The 13,764-nt window shown below is 49.7% G+C and overlaps 1 protein-coding gene across 1 annotated transcript in view; it reads left to right on the top strand.

Annotated features, from left to right (window-relative positions):
• The first annotated feature begins 791 nt into the window (after nucleotides 1-791).
• Nucleotides 792-13,764, top strand: part of GALNT17 (polypeptide N-acetylgalactosaminyltransferase 17) — a 240,778-nt gene continuing 227,805 nt past the window's right edge. Inside the window, exon 1 of the mRNA XM_058037426.1 lies at nucleotides 792-1,097. Coding sequence (XP_057893409.1) covers nucleotides 860-1,097 — 238 coding nt within the window. The 5' untranslated portion in view covers nucleotides 792-859. The remainder of the gene's footprint in view (nucleotides 1,098-13,764) is intronic.

Raw genomic sequence — 13,764 nt, 5'->3', positions numbered from 1 at the left:
CCGGCACCGAGCGCTCTCCATCCCCGCACGGCCCCGACACCCATTGCTCCTCATCCTCTCACGGCTCCAGCACTCAGCGTTCCCCATCCCTCACGGCCCCGGCAGCCAGCGCTGCTCATCCCCTCACGGCCCGGGCACTCCGGCACCCCGCGCTCCCCATCCCCGCTCGGCCCCTCCGCAGCCCCCGGGCCCCGCGCGGCGCTCGGGCCGCCATGCCGGGCCGTGGCGGGGCCGGGCCGCTCTCCGCAGGCGCGGGCGCTGCGCGGGGGCTCTGCCGCAGCCGCCGGCCCTGCGCGGGGCGGGGGCTCCGCCGCGGCCGCCGTGCCGCCCCCTCCCCGGGCGCCGTGAGGGGCGGGCGCCCCGCGCCCCCGCCCGCCCCCGGCCCCGCTCCGCCCGCGCAGGGGGCGCCGGCTCGGCCCGCGCCGCGCAGCAGCGGCCGCGCTCCCCCCGCGGGCCGGCGGGGGCGGGAGGCGGGCGGGGGCCGGGCGTTGATGCCGGCGCTGATGCCGGCGCTGCCGCAGGGCTCCTCGGCCCCGCGGCCGCTCCGCAGCCCCGGCGCGGCCGCCCTGCGCGGGGCATGAAGTTGCGGCGGCAGCGCGGCGGGCGGAGCGGGGCGGGCGGCCCCGGCCGCGCCTCCTCTGCGGGGTCATAGTCCCGAGCGGGCTCTCCGCGCCTGGGCGAGCGGTGCCGCTGCTCGCCAGCCCTCCCGCTCCGCTCGCCGCCGCGGTCGTGCGGCCAGCCCAGCCCAGGCGGTCGGGACGCGCTCCCCGCGATGTGCGCGCAGCGGCGGGCGGCCGCCGGCCCGCTCCCATAGCCCTGCCGGCAGCGCGGCGGCTGGCGGGGCCCCTCGGGAAGTTTGATGGCTTCTTTGAGGAGAGTCAAAGTCCTGCTGGTGTTGAACCTGATCGCCGTGGCTGGCTTCGTCCTCTTCCTGGCCAAGTGCAGACCCATCACGACCAAGAGCGGCGATTCCTACCATGACATCCATCCCAGGGCAGAAGTGGCCAACTTGACAGCCCACGGCATCAGCTCCATCCAGGATGCAGTGCTGAAGAGGCTCTCGCTCCTAGAAGACATCGTCTACAGGCAGCTGAATGGTAGGAACAGTTCTCCTGCTCTTTAATGCCTTCGGGGTAGGGTCGGTGACGGTGAATGGAGGCTCGGAGGAGCAGGTGCCCGCCTTGCCTGAAGTTGCATGACGGACCCCTGCTCTCCCCTCTGTTGTTGTGCAAACCGAGTCTCAACAGACCGAATCGATTTAGCATCTGATTTCTAAGTTTTGTGTGTGCCTAAAGCTCGGGGCACCTTGCACAGGATGGAAGGAAATGGTAATAAGAGAATGCTGCCTTTCAGATTGATAGCGGCGGTCAGTAAATGACAGCGGCACGATTCCTGCATCAAACGAGCCGGGTGAGCACGGGCTGGAGCAGCGCAGGGTCTATTGATCGAGGGAATGGCTTTTACTCCCGCAGAGCTGGGCTCGGAAAAGGAGTTTTCAAATGGCTCAAGTGTGTTGCATCATTTGAGTGCAGAAGGTCAGAAAGCAAAAGGCACTTTCTCTAAGAAGTTAAGCAAACTATCCAGTATTTCCTATGGCTCAGCACTGACAACTGCTAATTAAAATCTCAAGTAATGCTTCTCTTTATAGCACGGAAAAGGGATTTCTATTAAAATCTCACCAGGTTCAGTAGTTCAGAGACGTAGAAAGGGAGTTTTAAAGATGCTGTGCAGGATAGAGAAACACATTGTAAAGATGTAAGAAATCTAGGTGAGGTATCTAATTAAAACACTCACTGTGAAAGCTGATTTTTTTAAAGTTGTTCCCCACAGATTCACAACTGGGGGTGTAATTTCAATCAAGGGTCTTGCTTATTGCTTCCAATCTTTGTAGCTTTAATCCCTGCAAGTTTCCGTGTGTTGGAATGAGCAGAGTTGGTGTTTCTGGCACTGTCAGTGTGACTCCCTCTCCGACTTAGGAAATGGAGCTCGTGCCCCATTCTGTGCTGTGCTGAACCAGGAGCTGGTGTGTGCTGTGAGCTCTGGCTGGTGCCACTGTGCACCCAGGAGGAGAGGCAGGTGCAGGGATGCAGCGTGGCTTTCCCGGAGCACTCGGCACCGGCAGTGGCGTTGGGGACAGCACTGGAGCACTCAGCAGAGGAGGAAATGTTACTCACATTCCTCCTGTATACACTTGCATGAGAAACCTGTCCTGCCTGTGCCTGGCTCTGTGAGATGCTGAAGCAGCACTGGTGAGGAATAAACAAAGGAGAAGCATGAGGATAATGAGGAATAAGGTAGGAAGCTGAATGTTATTTGCAATCAAACTGTGAAATTGCCTGTTCCTGGATCCTGCTAGGACAGAAGTTTCCAGGAGGATTTAGGCAGGTGTTTGGGCTGTAACTGCAGCTCAAGATAAGAGCCCTTATTCAGGACATTGAACCAGGATAGGACAAGTGATCATGCAGCAGGCTGCCATCCCTGCAGACACAGGGTGAGCTGGGCTGATCCCTTACTGCCCTTCTGTGGGGGTGAACCTGGGGCTCCCCTCTCTGCCCTGCCCCGGTGGTGCCTCGGGCTGGTGAGAGGAGCTGCAGGGGCAGGGACAGCTCAGTGCTGTGCCCAGGCTGCTGTGGGCACGGGCAGCGCTGGCTGGAGCCTGCTCAGTGCTGAGCAGCAGTCATGCACCTACACACCAGGGGAGGCAGAGAGGGAATAGATATGTTGGCATATCACAAACGTTTTCTCAGGGCAGGCAGAAAGCTGAGCACATAAATGTGACATCTTGTCTGGCCTCTGCATCCTGGGGTGATTTATAGCAGCGCTGATCAGTCTGACTAAAAAATAGCTCTGGCACGGCGCTTATGTAACTTTGGGTCAAGTGTATATTTGGTACATGTGGTTTGGAGAGAAGCTCCGTGCTCTGAGGGGTGGCTGTGGGCTGTGCTTCAGCAATGCTGGGGATTACAGCAAGATATGGGGGGCCATCCCCACCCAGCAGCACTGAAAGGAAACAGTCAGGGGCACTGGGACAGCCCCTGGGGCTGAGGGTGAGGAGCAGCTGGATTGGCTTTCCCACCAGGAATTTTCTGTGCCTGGATAAGTGTTCATCCTGGGCACTCGAGGAACACCTGCCTGCTGGAAGTGTGCAAATAGGAGCTCACCACTTCTCCTTGATTTCTGTGTGGGCAGTTTTGTGCTGGTGCCTCACAAACCCACTTCAGCTCTGGGCCAAGCTCCCTGCACAACAACACACTGAGAGATGAGAATTCTCTTTTGGTTCTCAAAGGTCATGCTTCACTTGAAATCTGACCTATGGTTTAGCAACTACAAAATCATGGAATAAAGCTGTCTTGGTTTGAACAGCCAGGTGTCTGCTAAGGAAGGCAGGAGCCTCCCTTGAAATGAAAAATGTAACCCCCTCCCTCTGAATTATTATAAATTTGAAATTAAGGGGCCCTCAGGCAAACATGTGGGAGTAGGAATAACAGTTCTTTATTAGGAAAACTAAAAATAGAAATGTAATAGTACAAACAACAAAAAAAACCACTGCCAGAGTCAGAACACAACCCGACCCTGTGTGTCAGGGGGGTGTCCCAGCCCCATCCCAGGGGGGCTCAGCCCTCCTGCAGTGCCAGCTGTGGCTCTGCTGCAGCAGGGATCCTGCACAAGGGGGGAGTTTTCCTCTGCAGCTCCAGGGCTGCTGCAGATGGGCCTGGGCTCCCTCTGGCCATGCAGGGCAGCAGAAAGCTGCTCCTCTGGCAGTGCAGGGGGCAAAGGCTGCTGTGCTGTGCCAGGCTCAGATTGGATCCAGGCAGGAATGCTTGGCTCCTCCCCTGGGCGGAGCATCTCCCCATGGGATGCTGGGATTGGATCAGCCCTGCAGGGACACTCAGTGGCCATGGACAGCAGAGATCTGCTGGAGGGAGGGTTGGCTGGGGGAGAGAGAAAGAAAAAACTGCCCCATGGACAGCAGAGAACTGCCCCAGCTCTGACAGGTGGGGATAGAACACCCACCCAGCTAAATATTTCAACCTAAGACAAAAATATTATACATAGGGCTGCAAGTTTAGAGCCTGCACCTCACAGAGCATTGGGAAGTGTTTGGCCAAAGTGAGAAGCTACAACCCACTCTGCGTGCAGCCAGCCATGGATTTCTCCTGCATTATACGACTTGGCTGGCTTTCAGTGGGAGTTGAAGCCATCTTTAAAAACCTGAATGTCTTCAAAAGCTCCATTCTGTACAGATAAAATGAGCAATCACCAATCTGATCATAGCATTGCTGTGAGTTTGGTTTGTGAGTCATGTAGTGTAAAGCATATTGGAAATAACAGCTCTCGGTGGTACAGCAGCCCTCATGTTTTATGTGTGTATATTTATTTATCTCTGTAAAGGTTGGCCATAAAAACAAGGTAAACATCACTGCTTTGGCTCTGGGAAAGGAGGGATTTGATACAATCCTTCTGTCTGAATGATGCTTCCCTGCCATGCTGTTCTGGAAATAACACCAGGCTCCCTCTCACTCCTCTCTGGGCAAGAAGAGCTGTCCCAAAGGTGGCCCAATTTGCTTTGCTCTTTCTAAAAGTTGATTATTGCTCTTGAACTCGTTGCACAGGTTGTGTGGGGTTTGCTCTTTGCTGATCTAATTGATGGCTCCCACACACAGAGGTCCGAGGGTGCCCTTTGGAATGGAGGTTTTTGTATGTGTAGGCACTGATCTGGGAGTTCAGAGGATTTTTAATTTCTCCAGTTTCTGTTATGGATGGAGTTCTCTTGCCCAGCAGATGTCCAGAGAAAGCTAATGAAGGTCAGAAAGGAATGTGTATATTTTACTCTGGGTGTTAACTACAACTTGTCTTTTTGATCCAAGCCTGGGTTTTTATGTGCTGACATTTACATGAGTACAAATTGTGATCCAGCTTATTTCCAACTTTATGGAGATGTGCACAAATGAACTTTTCAGTTTGTGTTTACAAAGAGTGGGTTTCTGTTCTGTGTGACCAGGTGAGGAACTGAAGGGAGCAGAGACTCAGAAGGGTCCTGAAAATTCAGCATTTTCAGGAACCATGTGCTGCTTCTCGGGAAGTACTGGGCAAAGTCATCCCATTATCTCACCCCATTCCTCTGGGGTTAATGTAGGAACCCATTGATGACAATGAGGAATCTGAGAAATTGGGCATTTGTAGGACCCAGAGACAGCAAAGGTGGCCCAAGCTTTGAACATCCCAGGATGAGTGACATGGCTTGAGGAAAGCTGGGGTTGTTTCCAGTGTCCAAAGGTTCTGTGAGACCCTCTCGGTGGGATGGGCCAGAAAATGGTGCTGCTGTTGGAAAACAGGGATTGCAGGAGGGATAGAGCTCTCAATAAACCCTGGGTACAGCCATCCCCTGTACCTGCCCTGTCTGAGCATCTGGTCTGGCTCTTGGAGTAAAGCCTCCAAGCAGTGTGAAGGCTGGAAACTCCCTCTCTGGTGCTTTGGGTACAGGTGGATAGGGGTGGATTCACAGCAGCAGCTGACTCCAGTAAGTGATTGGCTGCCTGGAAGCCAACGTGACAGGAATGATGTGGCATCTACCTGGCAGTGTGGAGAAATAGTACCAAAAGTCTGAACTTCAAGGTAAATACTGGTGGGACGGAGAACAGAAGGGCATGGCTGACTCATCCAGAGCTCTTCTGTTAAATTTTGTTTTGTGGTCTCTCAGCAGGTCATAGAATCACAGAATGGTTTGGGTTGGAAGGCACCCTAAAAACCATCCAGTTCCAGCCCTCTGCCATGGGCAGGGACACCTTCCACCATCCCAGAGTGCTCCAAGCCCTGTCCAAGTTGATGTATAAGATCAGGGAGACTTAAAGCTATTTGCAAATTGTAAAAGAGAGAGCAGTGATGAAGGAGTAAGCTGGCCAGAAAAGGGCTGAGCAGAGAGGGCTTCTCCCCCTGTGCTAAAGAAATGCACAGATTAAACTGCTGCATTTACCAAGTGTTAATGTTGAAAAGGAGCTTTACATTCCTTGGGGGTGAAATAAGCCTGTGTTCATTTTTTAAAGCAGCCTGCATCTGTGCTTTTGCACACATGGAATAATGTGAACGTGCTGAGGAATGGCCAAGTGCATGCCAGCAGCCTCCTGTGTTCTGGCTGTGCTCTCATCTGCTTATCCAATTAGGAAATTAACTTTGGGAGGGTTGCATATGGACATGGAGGCCGACACTGAACCACAGCCCTCAGCACGGTGTTGCTATCCTTGTAAAGTGGCACTTAATTAACTTAAAACACTTTGGAGATACGTGGATTTGCTTCCCAAAAGGATAAGATAATGCTTATCTGCTCTAACACTTATCATCCTCCAAACACATTACAAACTTAGCTAACCACTGAGTATAGAAATTATATATGTAAATAAGGCAGACTAAAAGTGGTTTTATCAGCATTTAGGCGAATGTAATAGCACTACACCCACAGACTGGTAATATTAAGGTTTTAACGGGTAGGTAATATATTAACTTAAATGCTAAGAAATGCCCTGATTAAGATAAATAACTAAGTGTAAATAACTGAGAGGAGGGAAAAGCTGTTTGTAGGCAGAAGGGCCCAAACTTTATTGGTGTTGTTGAGCTAAAATAGTTCCTTATACGAGTAGAGCCTTGGTGACTGCAATCCTTTGATAGAAGAAATGATGATGTGGAGATAAGGGCTAACACGATGGGGATGTAGCTGCTGTGTTAACTGATGGATGTCACACAGCAGCTGGGATGCTGCTTCCCTGTCTGTCCCACTGCCAGGATGTTTCTGAATTATATTGGATGTATTATATAGGATGGCCTTCACATATGATATAGCAACTTGAGGAAAATTGCCGCTTTAACATTTAGGATATACCAAACTGTCACCATCATATTTTCTGAAAAATCTCTTTGCCTAGGATTTTCTCCTGGGAAACTGAGAGGCCTCAGTGAAAAATAAGAACAATATTATCTCATTTGCTTCTCCTGTGTTTTGCTGCTTTGGAATGTGTTTGGAGATTGTTTATCCAACAGGTGATTGTTTCATTGGTTTCATGTGAATTGTTTTTACTTATTGGCCAATCAGGGGCCAAGCTGCGTCAGACTCTGGAGAGAGAGTCACAAGTTTTCATCAGTATCTTTCAGCCTTCTGTCTGTATCCTTTCTCTATTCTTTAGTACAGCTTTAGTATAGTATTCTTTATTATAATATAGATCATAAAATAATAAATTAGCCTTCTAAGAACATGGAGTCAGATGCATCATTCCTTCCCTCCAATGATGGGGGTCCCAGAAAATACAACACCAAACAGATTTGGTTTCCATATTCTTTATTAAGAATAATGCAAATTATGCATTCAGTACCTGCTTTTACAAGTTCTCAGCCTAAACTTTCTCACAGCAGGAGAGAGGTCTGCACAGGCTCAAGGCACCTGAGAGCTGCTGCCTGTAAATTATTCTTAGCAGGTTCCTGAGAATTGGGTTTGATACTGATCAAGGAATGAATAAAGGAAGTAGTTCTTAGAGAAATAATAGAGTTAAAAGGTGAAGCTTAAGAGAGACATTTGGAAGCATCTGGAAGCTCAGACGTTAATGTGACATTTAGTTTGCAACCCATCTGACAAGGAGCTGATAGATAATTTGGGGGTTTGATGGTTGTTTGGCATCATGATCCAAATATTCCCTGACACTGACAATGAATGAGTAATAAGCCAGAAACACATTTGTCGTGCAGAGACAACGCAGGATTCATGGGCTGCAACAGCAGTGACCAGAATACAGTGACAACAGTGGTGGTTTAGTTTTGCATATTAATTCAGGCCTCCCTGAACGGAGAAACAATCTTCCCTGGCTGCTAGAATTCACAAAGGTATGTTAGATTTACACTGCCTATTTAGTTGTGCAGCTATGAGAAATATCTCCCCAGGGATACAAAACACCCAGCAAGGTGCTGTAATTATGTGAATAATAGTCCTGCTTGTGAGCCTCAGTCTGGATCAGGAGTGTCCTATTGTGTCTGAAGGGAGAGACACTTGGAATTGGATTTATATGAAGAAGCATGGGCATGCAGAGATGTTTCAGTGCATGGAGGCTTGCAGCTGCCACTCCAGAGGGCAGGATTCTGTGACTCCTGGGCTCCCAAAGCATCCTGGATACCCCAAGCCCCTTGGGAAGGCAGCAGGAATTGCTGAGGAGCAGTCTTGTGCTTGCTGTCTTGGAGATCTCCCCTCTGGACCAGGCAGGAGTGATGGATGAAATTGGCTTCAGGCATTTGCTGTCCACATGCCTGGATTTTGGGGAATCTTCTGCTCCATTCCAGGCCATCCTCCCTCCTTGTCCTCTCCTGGCAGAGAGCACGAGTGCTGCTGATCAGGAAATGCAGCCTGTGAGAAACCCACCTGTTAACAACAGCAAAGGGAAATGAGCCTGCTCAGGTAACCAAGGAGGTTTTACTAATTTTGTGATTCACGCCACTAATCTTTGCCTAAAATGGAACATCTGCTCCAGATGTTGCTGGCAGGCTGCCACTTCCCAGCTCCTCAGACACGCCTGAGCTATGGGGTGTAGCTGAGGGCATTCTGCATGCTGATAGATTACATTTAAAAGAGAGGCTTATTTTTGGTAAGATGTCCTTATCAAAGTCTGCAAAGGGCTGTTCAAGCTGAATACTCGGAGTATTGACCCTCCTGTGAGTCAACACCAGTGATTCAACTCAGAAATGTATCAGAGCAGCACAGAGATTATTTTTCCTAAACAGTTCTGGGAGTACAAGCAACTGTATTTTCCAGCCCCCAGTCCCCATGGTCAGATTTGTTCTAGAAATTGTTGAATGCTTTACACCTTATAGCTACAAGCCTTGCTATTTCTGCCTATAAATCTAATAGCTATCGACCCACATTCTGACATCCCCTGACGGTTATCTAAAAATAATGCAGGAATGATGCAATGAGACGTAAAACTGTGAGGAGAGGGCTGTGCTGAGCCATCACAGCCTGCTCTGGGTGCAGCTCAGGGCTCTGCTGCTCGGGTCCTTGGGGGAATGCAAAGTTGCCTGGAAAAGGAAGAAAATTCCTGGTGAGTTGGATAAAAATCACAGTTTGTGTTTCCCTTTTTAAAATCTGATACTCGGCGCTCGCTGTGTAATGAATCCCAGTTCTGTGATCCTGCCCTCCCAGGGATTCCTCACTCTGATCCCTGACACCCCAGAGAGCCCTGCCAAGGGCTGCCTGCCATGTCCCAGCACTTGTTCTGCCTTGGAACAGGAAACACTGACAGCATCACCGGCTCTCTGCTGTGGGAGTAATCCGAGAACTCTGCTTTAATGGATTTGTTAAAAAAAGGGATCCCCCTGGGCTCTGTGACCCAGGCTGCTGTGCAGGAGCACCATTCTTCCTGCTGACAGGGAAAATGAGAGATCTCTGCAGCTCTGGGGCCGTGTCACACTCAGTCAGTCAGCACATCTTCCCTCACAGCTGGAGTGACATAGTGCACAGAGGGATTTAATTCCAGAGCAGTAAAAACACCGGTGTGATGTGTCAGCATGGGATGATCAGGAAGGAAGGAGGCAAGGGGAATCCTTGGTCGCTCTCCCCTTTAGTGCCCTTATTATGTGCAAGTGGAAATGACCTAAATCACAGACTGGGCTGGGTTGGAAAGGACCTTAAAGCCCATCCAGTGCCACCCCAGCCATGGCAGGGACACCTCCCACTGTCCCAGGCTGCTCCAAGCCCCATCCAGCCTGGCCTTGGGCACTGCCAGGGATCCAGGGACAGCCACAGCTGCTCTGGGTAACCTGAAGAATTCCTTCCCAATATCCCATGGAACCCTGCCCTTTGTTGGTTTACAGCCCTTTGGTCTTGTGTCACTGCCCATAGTTTGAGGTGTGAGTGTCCCCAGCACCTCTGTGGCTCTGGAAGGGGAAGGCTCAGGCTGAGAAGAGCTGAGCTCTGCCATGTGCTGCCTCTGAGCATCCTTGATCCCTGTGCCTGCATTCCCCAGCACCCTAAAGGGATACAGGAGTTCCTTTGCTCCTTCTCCTCTATGGAACAGCAGGGCCTTTCTGTGTTGGTGGGCCCTGGAAATGCAGATTGCTGTTCCTTTGTGTCTAAGTGCTGACACAGAGAGCAGAAAGCCATTACAAGGGAGAAATCAGCAGTGGATTAACAGACACCAGCAGAGCCCCAGCTGAGTTACCTGGGTGTTCTGCAGGGCCCCAGAGAGCCATACAAGGTTTCTTACCTGTGGTTGTCAGAATTTACTTAACCTTAGTTTTAATCTTCATTAGCTTATGCAGTATTTTGGGCAGGGTAATGGCTTGCCGCAGTTGTGCCTGTTCTCAGAGCATAAAGGTAAAGTGAGAAGGTTAATTTTTAAATAACAATTAGAATCTCTTTCTGGGTCTTTGCCTATATTACACTTTAAATGGAATCATGAGAGCACTCATGTTTGCACCAAATTACTGCTAATTCTTCCAAAGCAGTTGCTTGATCACACTTTACAAACACAAAGCAGAGGAGGAGAATATAAAAGTGAGAAGCCATTTAATGAATTTTAAAGCTTGCTTATATTTCATTATTGGATTTTAAATTTTTGTTGACCTTTGTGTGTTTTTAGTGTTTGCTGCCTTCAGAGAGGTGGGCTGGAACACTGAATGCTTTAAATATCAGGGAAAACAAACCCCCTGTTCTGCTGGATTTTATTGCAGTGTTTCCTCTTTACACTGACAAGACAATAACAGTAATAACCATTATCCTCGTGAAAACCACATCATGCCTTACCCTTTGCTAAGTGTAGCCCAAACACCATAATGTGGGATTTCAGTTTGCTGGAAGTTGTTGCTCTTGTCATCAGGAGGGACTGGTGTCACCACTGAGGGCAGCAGGATCCAGCAGGAAAGTCTTGGGGCTCGGTTTTAACTCTGATGTTTTGTGTGATAATCTTAGAACAATATGTAAGTTAGGGATTTATGTTTCCTTATGTAGTACTGAAGGGATCTGTCGAGGACAGGAAGAGATGAGATTTTTATGTGAGAACAAAGAAAACCTTGCAGATGAGTTTTAGTTATTTGAAGATACTTGGAACTGGCATCAAAGAGGTGGGAACAGCCAAAGTGAGGCAGGAGAGATGCTGGGTGTGCTTCTTCCTCCTTGGGGAATCCCACAGAGTAGCTCAGTCTGGAAGGGGCCCAGAGGGTCCCTGGTGGCACCTCCGTGCTCAGGCAGGGCCATCCCCGAGCACAGGGCACAGCATTGTGTGCACAGGGCTCTGCAGGATCCCCAGTGCTGAGGGAGACTCCAGCCCCTCCCTGGGCAGCCTGCTCAGGGCTGGGCACTGCCCAGGGCACAAGTTGTGCCTCCTGGGCAGGGGCAGTGCTGGGCTCAGGCCCTGCCCGTGGCTCTGGTGCCACTGCTGGGCCTGGAGCCTGGATGCAGTGATCCCCCTCCCTTGGGCTGTGACCTTGCCCTGTGGCCCTGACTAGTTCTATCCCTGATATTTGGTTCTATAAACCAGTGAGAAACAGGCTGTTCCCAAACCACTTAATACAAATCATGCAGAATGATTGGGTGGAAGGAGAATTAGACCTAAAGTTGTGTTAATTCCCTGTCACTTTTGGATTTCAAGCTCCTCTTGGTTTAAATCTTTATTAATTACATGATGATTACATGAGTGAAGGGAAGATAAGTCAGAAAATGAAATAATAGAGTCATAGAATATCCTGAGCTGGAAGGGCCCACAGGGATCATCCAGCCCGGCCCATGGCCCTGCACAGGACACCCCAGCAATTCATAAAGCAATTATTAAAGGGACACACAGAGGCTGTGGGAAGCTGGGGGAGCCAGAATTTCAGTTTGGAGGAGCAGGTGCTGCTGGTGAGACAGGGGCTCTCTGGATGAATGACAGGGGGGACCCTGCCAGTCTGGTTTTCAGGCCCCTCAGGTGGAAGTCAGGAACAAACTTTCAGTCTCAGGAGTAACAAATGATTGATTTCTCCTGTGGGGTGAGGGGGCTGCTCTCTCTGGCATGCAGTGGTTCACACGTGGGGCTGTTTGCTCAGAGCTGTTAGGATGGGACAGCGAGTAAGATGCATCCTGCAGGTGATTTATGGAGGGGCAGACACCCCTCAAACCTCCTGTCAGGAGTGTCTGGAGGTAGTTCCTGCCTTTTGCAGTGTCTGACATGGGTCAGGTCATATTGACTTGATTTGCCTTTGGATCAAGCACTGAATCAATACTGACTTTCTGGGGAAGTTCAATCCCTGTTCTGACAGACTTGAAAGGGGCTAGGCAGTAAAATGGGATTTTACACTTTTATCAGTCTTTTCCTAGTAAGTTGCTCAACTTCCAAGTACTAATTAATGCTGTGTCCTGTCCATGAATTTTGCTTCCTACTGATGCTGTCTGTTTGATCTGAGAGCAGCACCAGACCTTGCAAATTAGGGCTGCCAGCCAGGCTGCAGTGGGGACAGAGAACAGGAAAGAATACAACTTAGACATCACATTGGAGGCCTTCAGCATAATTTATGCTCTTTGTGCAGCTGTTTGAAAAATCCTGGAATTCCCTTGAATGTCCAGCTCTGCATATCCAGAAACACCCAGCTCCAATTCCAGAAATTCCAAAGACATTTGATTTTGATATCCCTATTTACTCCAAAGCTACAGACCTGGGTGGAGACACTTCTGCTATCATTTTATTCTGAGGCTGCCCAGACTTTTCCAGCATGAGAAACTGCTTTAATTTGTTTATAATTTTTCCAGTTAGACTGAGATGGCTGGATATTGTCAAGATCATGTTTGTCTTTAATGACATCAAACTGGTCCACATATTTCTGGGAAAGATGAGTGAGAAGAATCACAGAATGTCCTGAGCTGGAAGGGATCCTCAGGGATCAACCTGGCCCTGCACAGACACCCCAACAATCCACCTGGGCATCCCTGGAGCTCTGGCAGCCTTGGGGCTGTGCCCATTCCCTGTTCCATGCACCAAGAACAGGCACCATTGTCCTCATGGAGGGATAAAAGTGGCTATAAAGGGACAATGAGTGGAGTGGTTGAACTAAAAAAAAAAAAAATGGGAGCAGAGAAATCATGGGAGCAGAGAAGGGGCTGGATGAGGAGGCTGAGATGGGCGGGGAACTTCGGAATATGGGGCATGGAATGGGGCAGGGTGTCCAAGGAGCAGCAGTCCTGGGGCATCTCTGGTTTCCTTCAGGAATATCTGAATTGTGCAGCTGCTCATTTTGTTACAAGTAGTGGAAGAAGGGCCTGCCACAAAAGAAGTGTCTTTTCAACTCACTACATTATGTATATGAAGTATAACTGAAAGGAGAGGTGCTTCCAGAAGCCTTGGTGGTAAATGCAGTCCCTGAAGTTTGTTCTGGTTTGGTGATTCCAGCGTGAGCCTCGCTCAGGAGATGAGTGGGTGCAGAGCAGGGCAGGTATTATTAGCTGTGCAAAGCAAAACAATACAGTTGCTGTGGAAAAATTACAGGGTTTGTGCTGAAGCAGATATTTAACCTTTGTTTTTACAACTCCAGAAATGAAGCAGTTTGTTTCTTAATGTGGGTTTAATGCTGCAAGTGTGTGCTGACTGGGTTTTCACATGGAATGGGAGAGATGCTGGGCTATTAAAGTCTGGTTTAACGATCCCTTTTCCCATAACTCCTAATATTTGCCATTTACTAATTATGATGTTCTGAAGTAGTTTGCATTTGCATTAGATGTTTTAAATGCTGCAGCTGTTTTAGTTTCAAGCTAACTGCTGGTGATTT

This window comes from Melospiza georgiana, chromosome 19, assembly GCF_028018845.1.
Source record: "Melospiza georgiana isolate bMelGeo1 chromosome 19, bMelGeo1.pri, whole genome shotgun sequence".
Lineage (NCBI taxonomy): Eukaryota > Metazoa > Chordata > Aves > Passeriformes > Passerellidae > Melospiza > Melospiza georgiana.
This window is presented reverse-complemented; position numbering and strand designations above follow the sequence as displayed.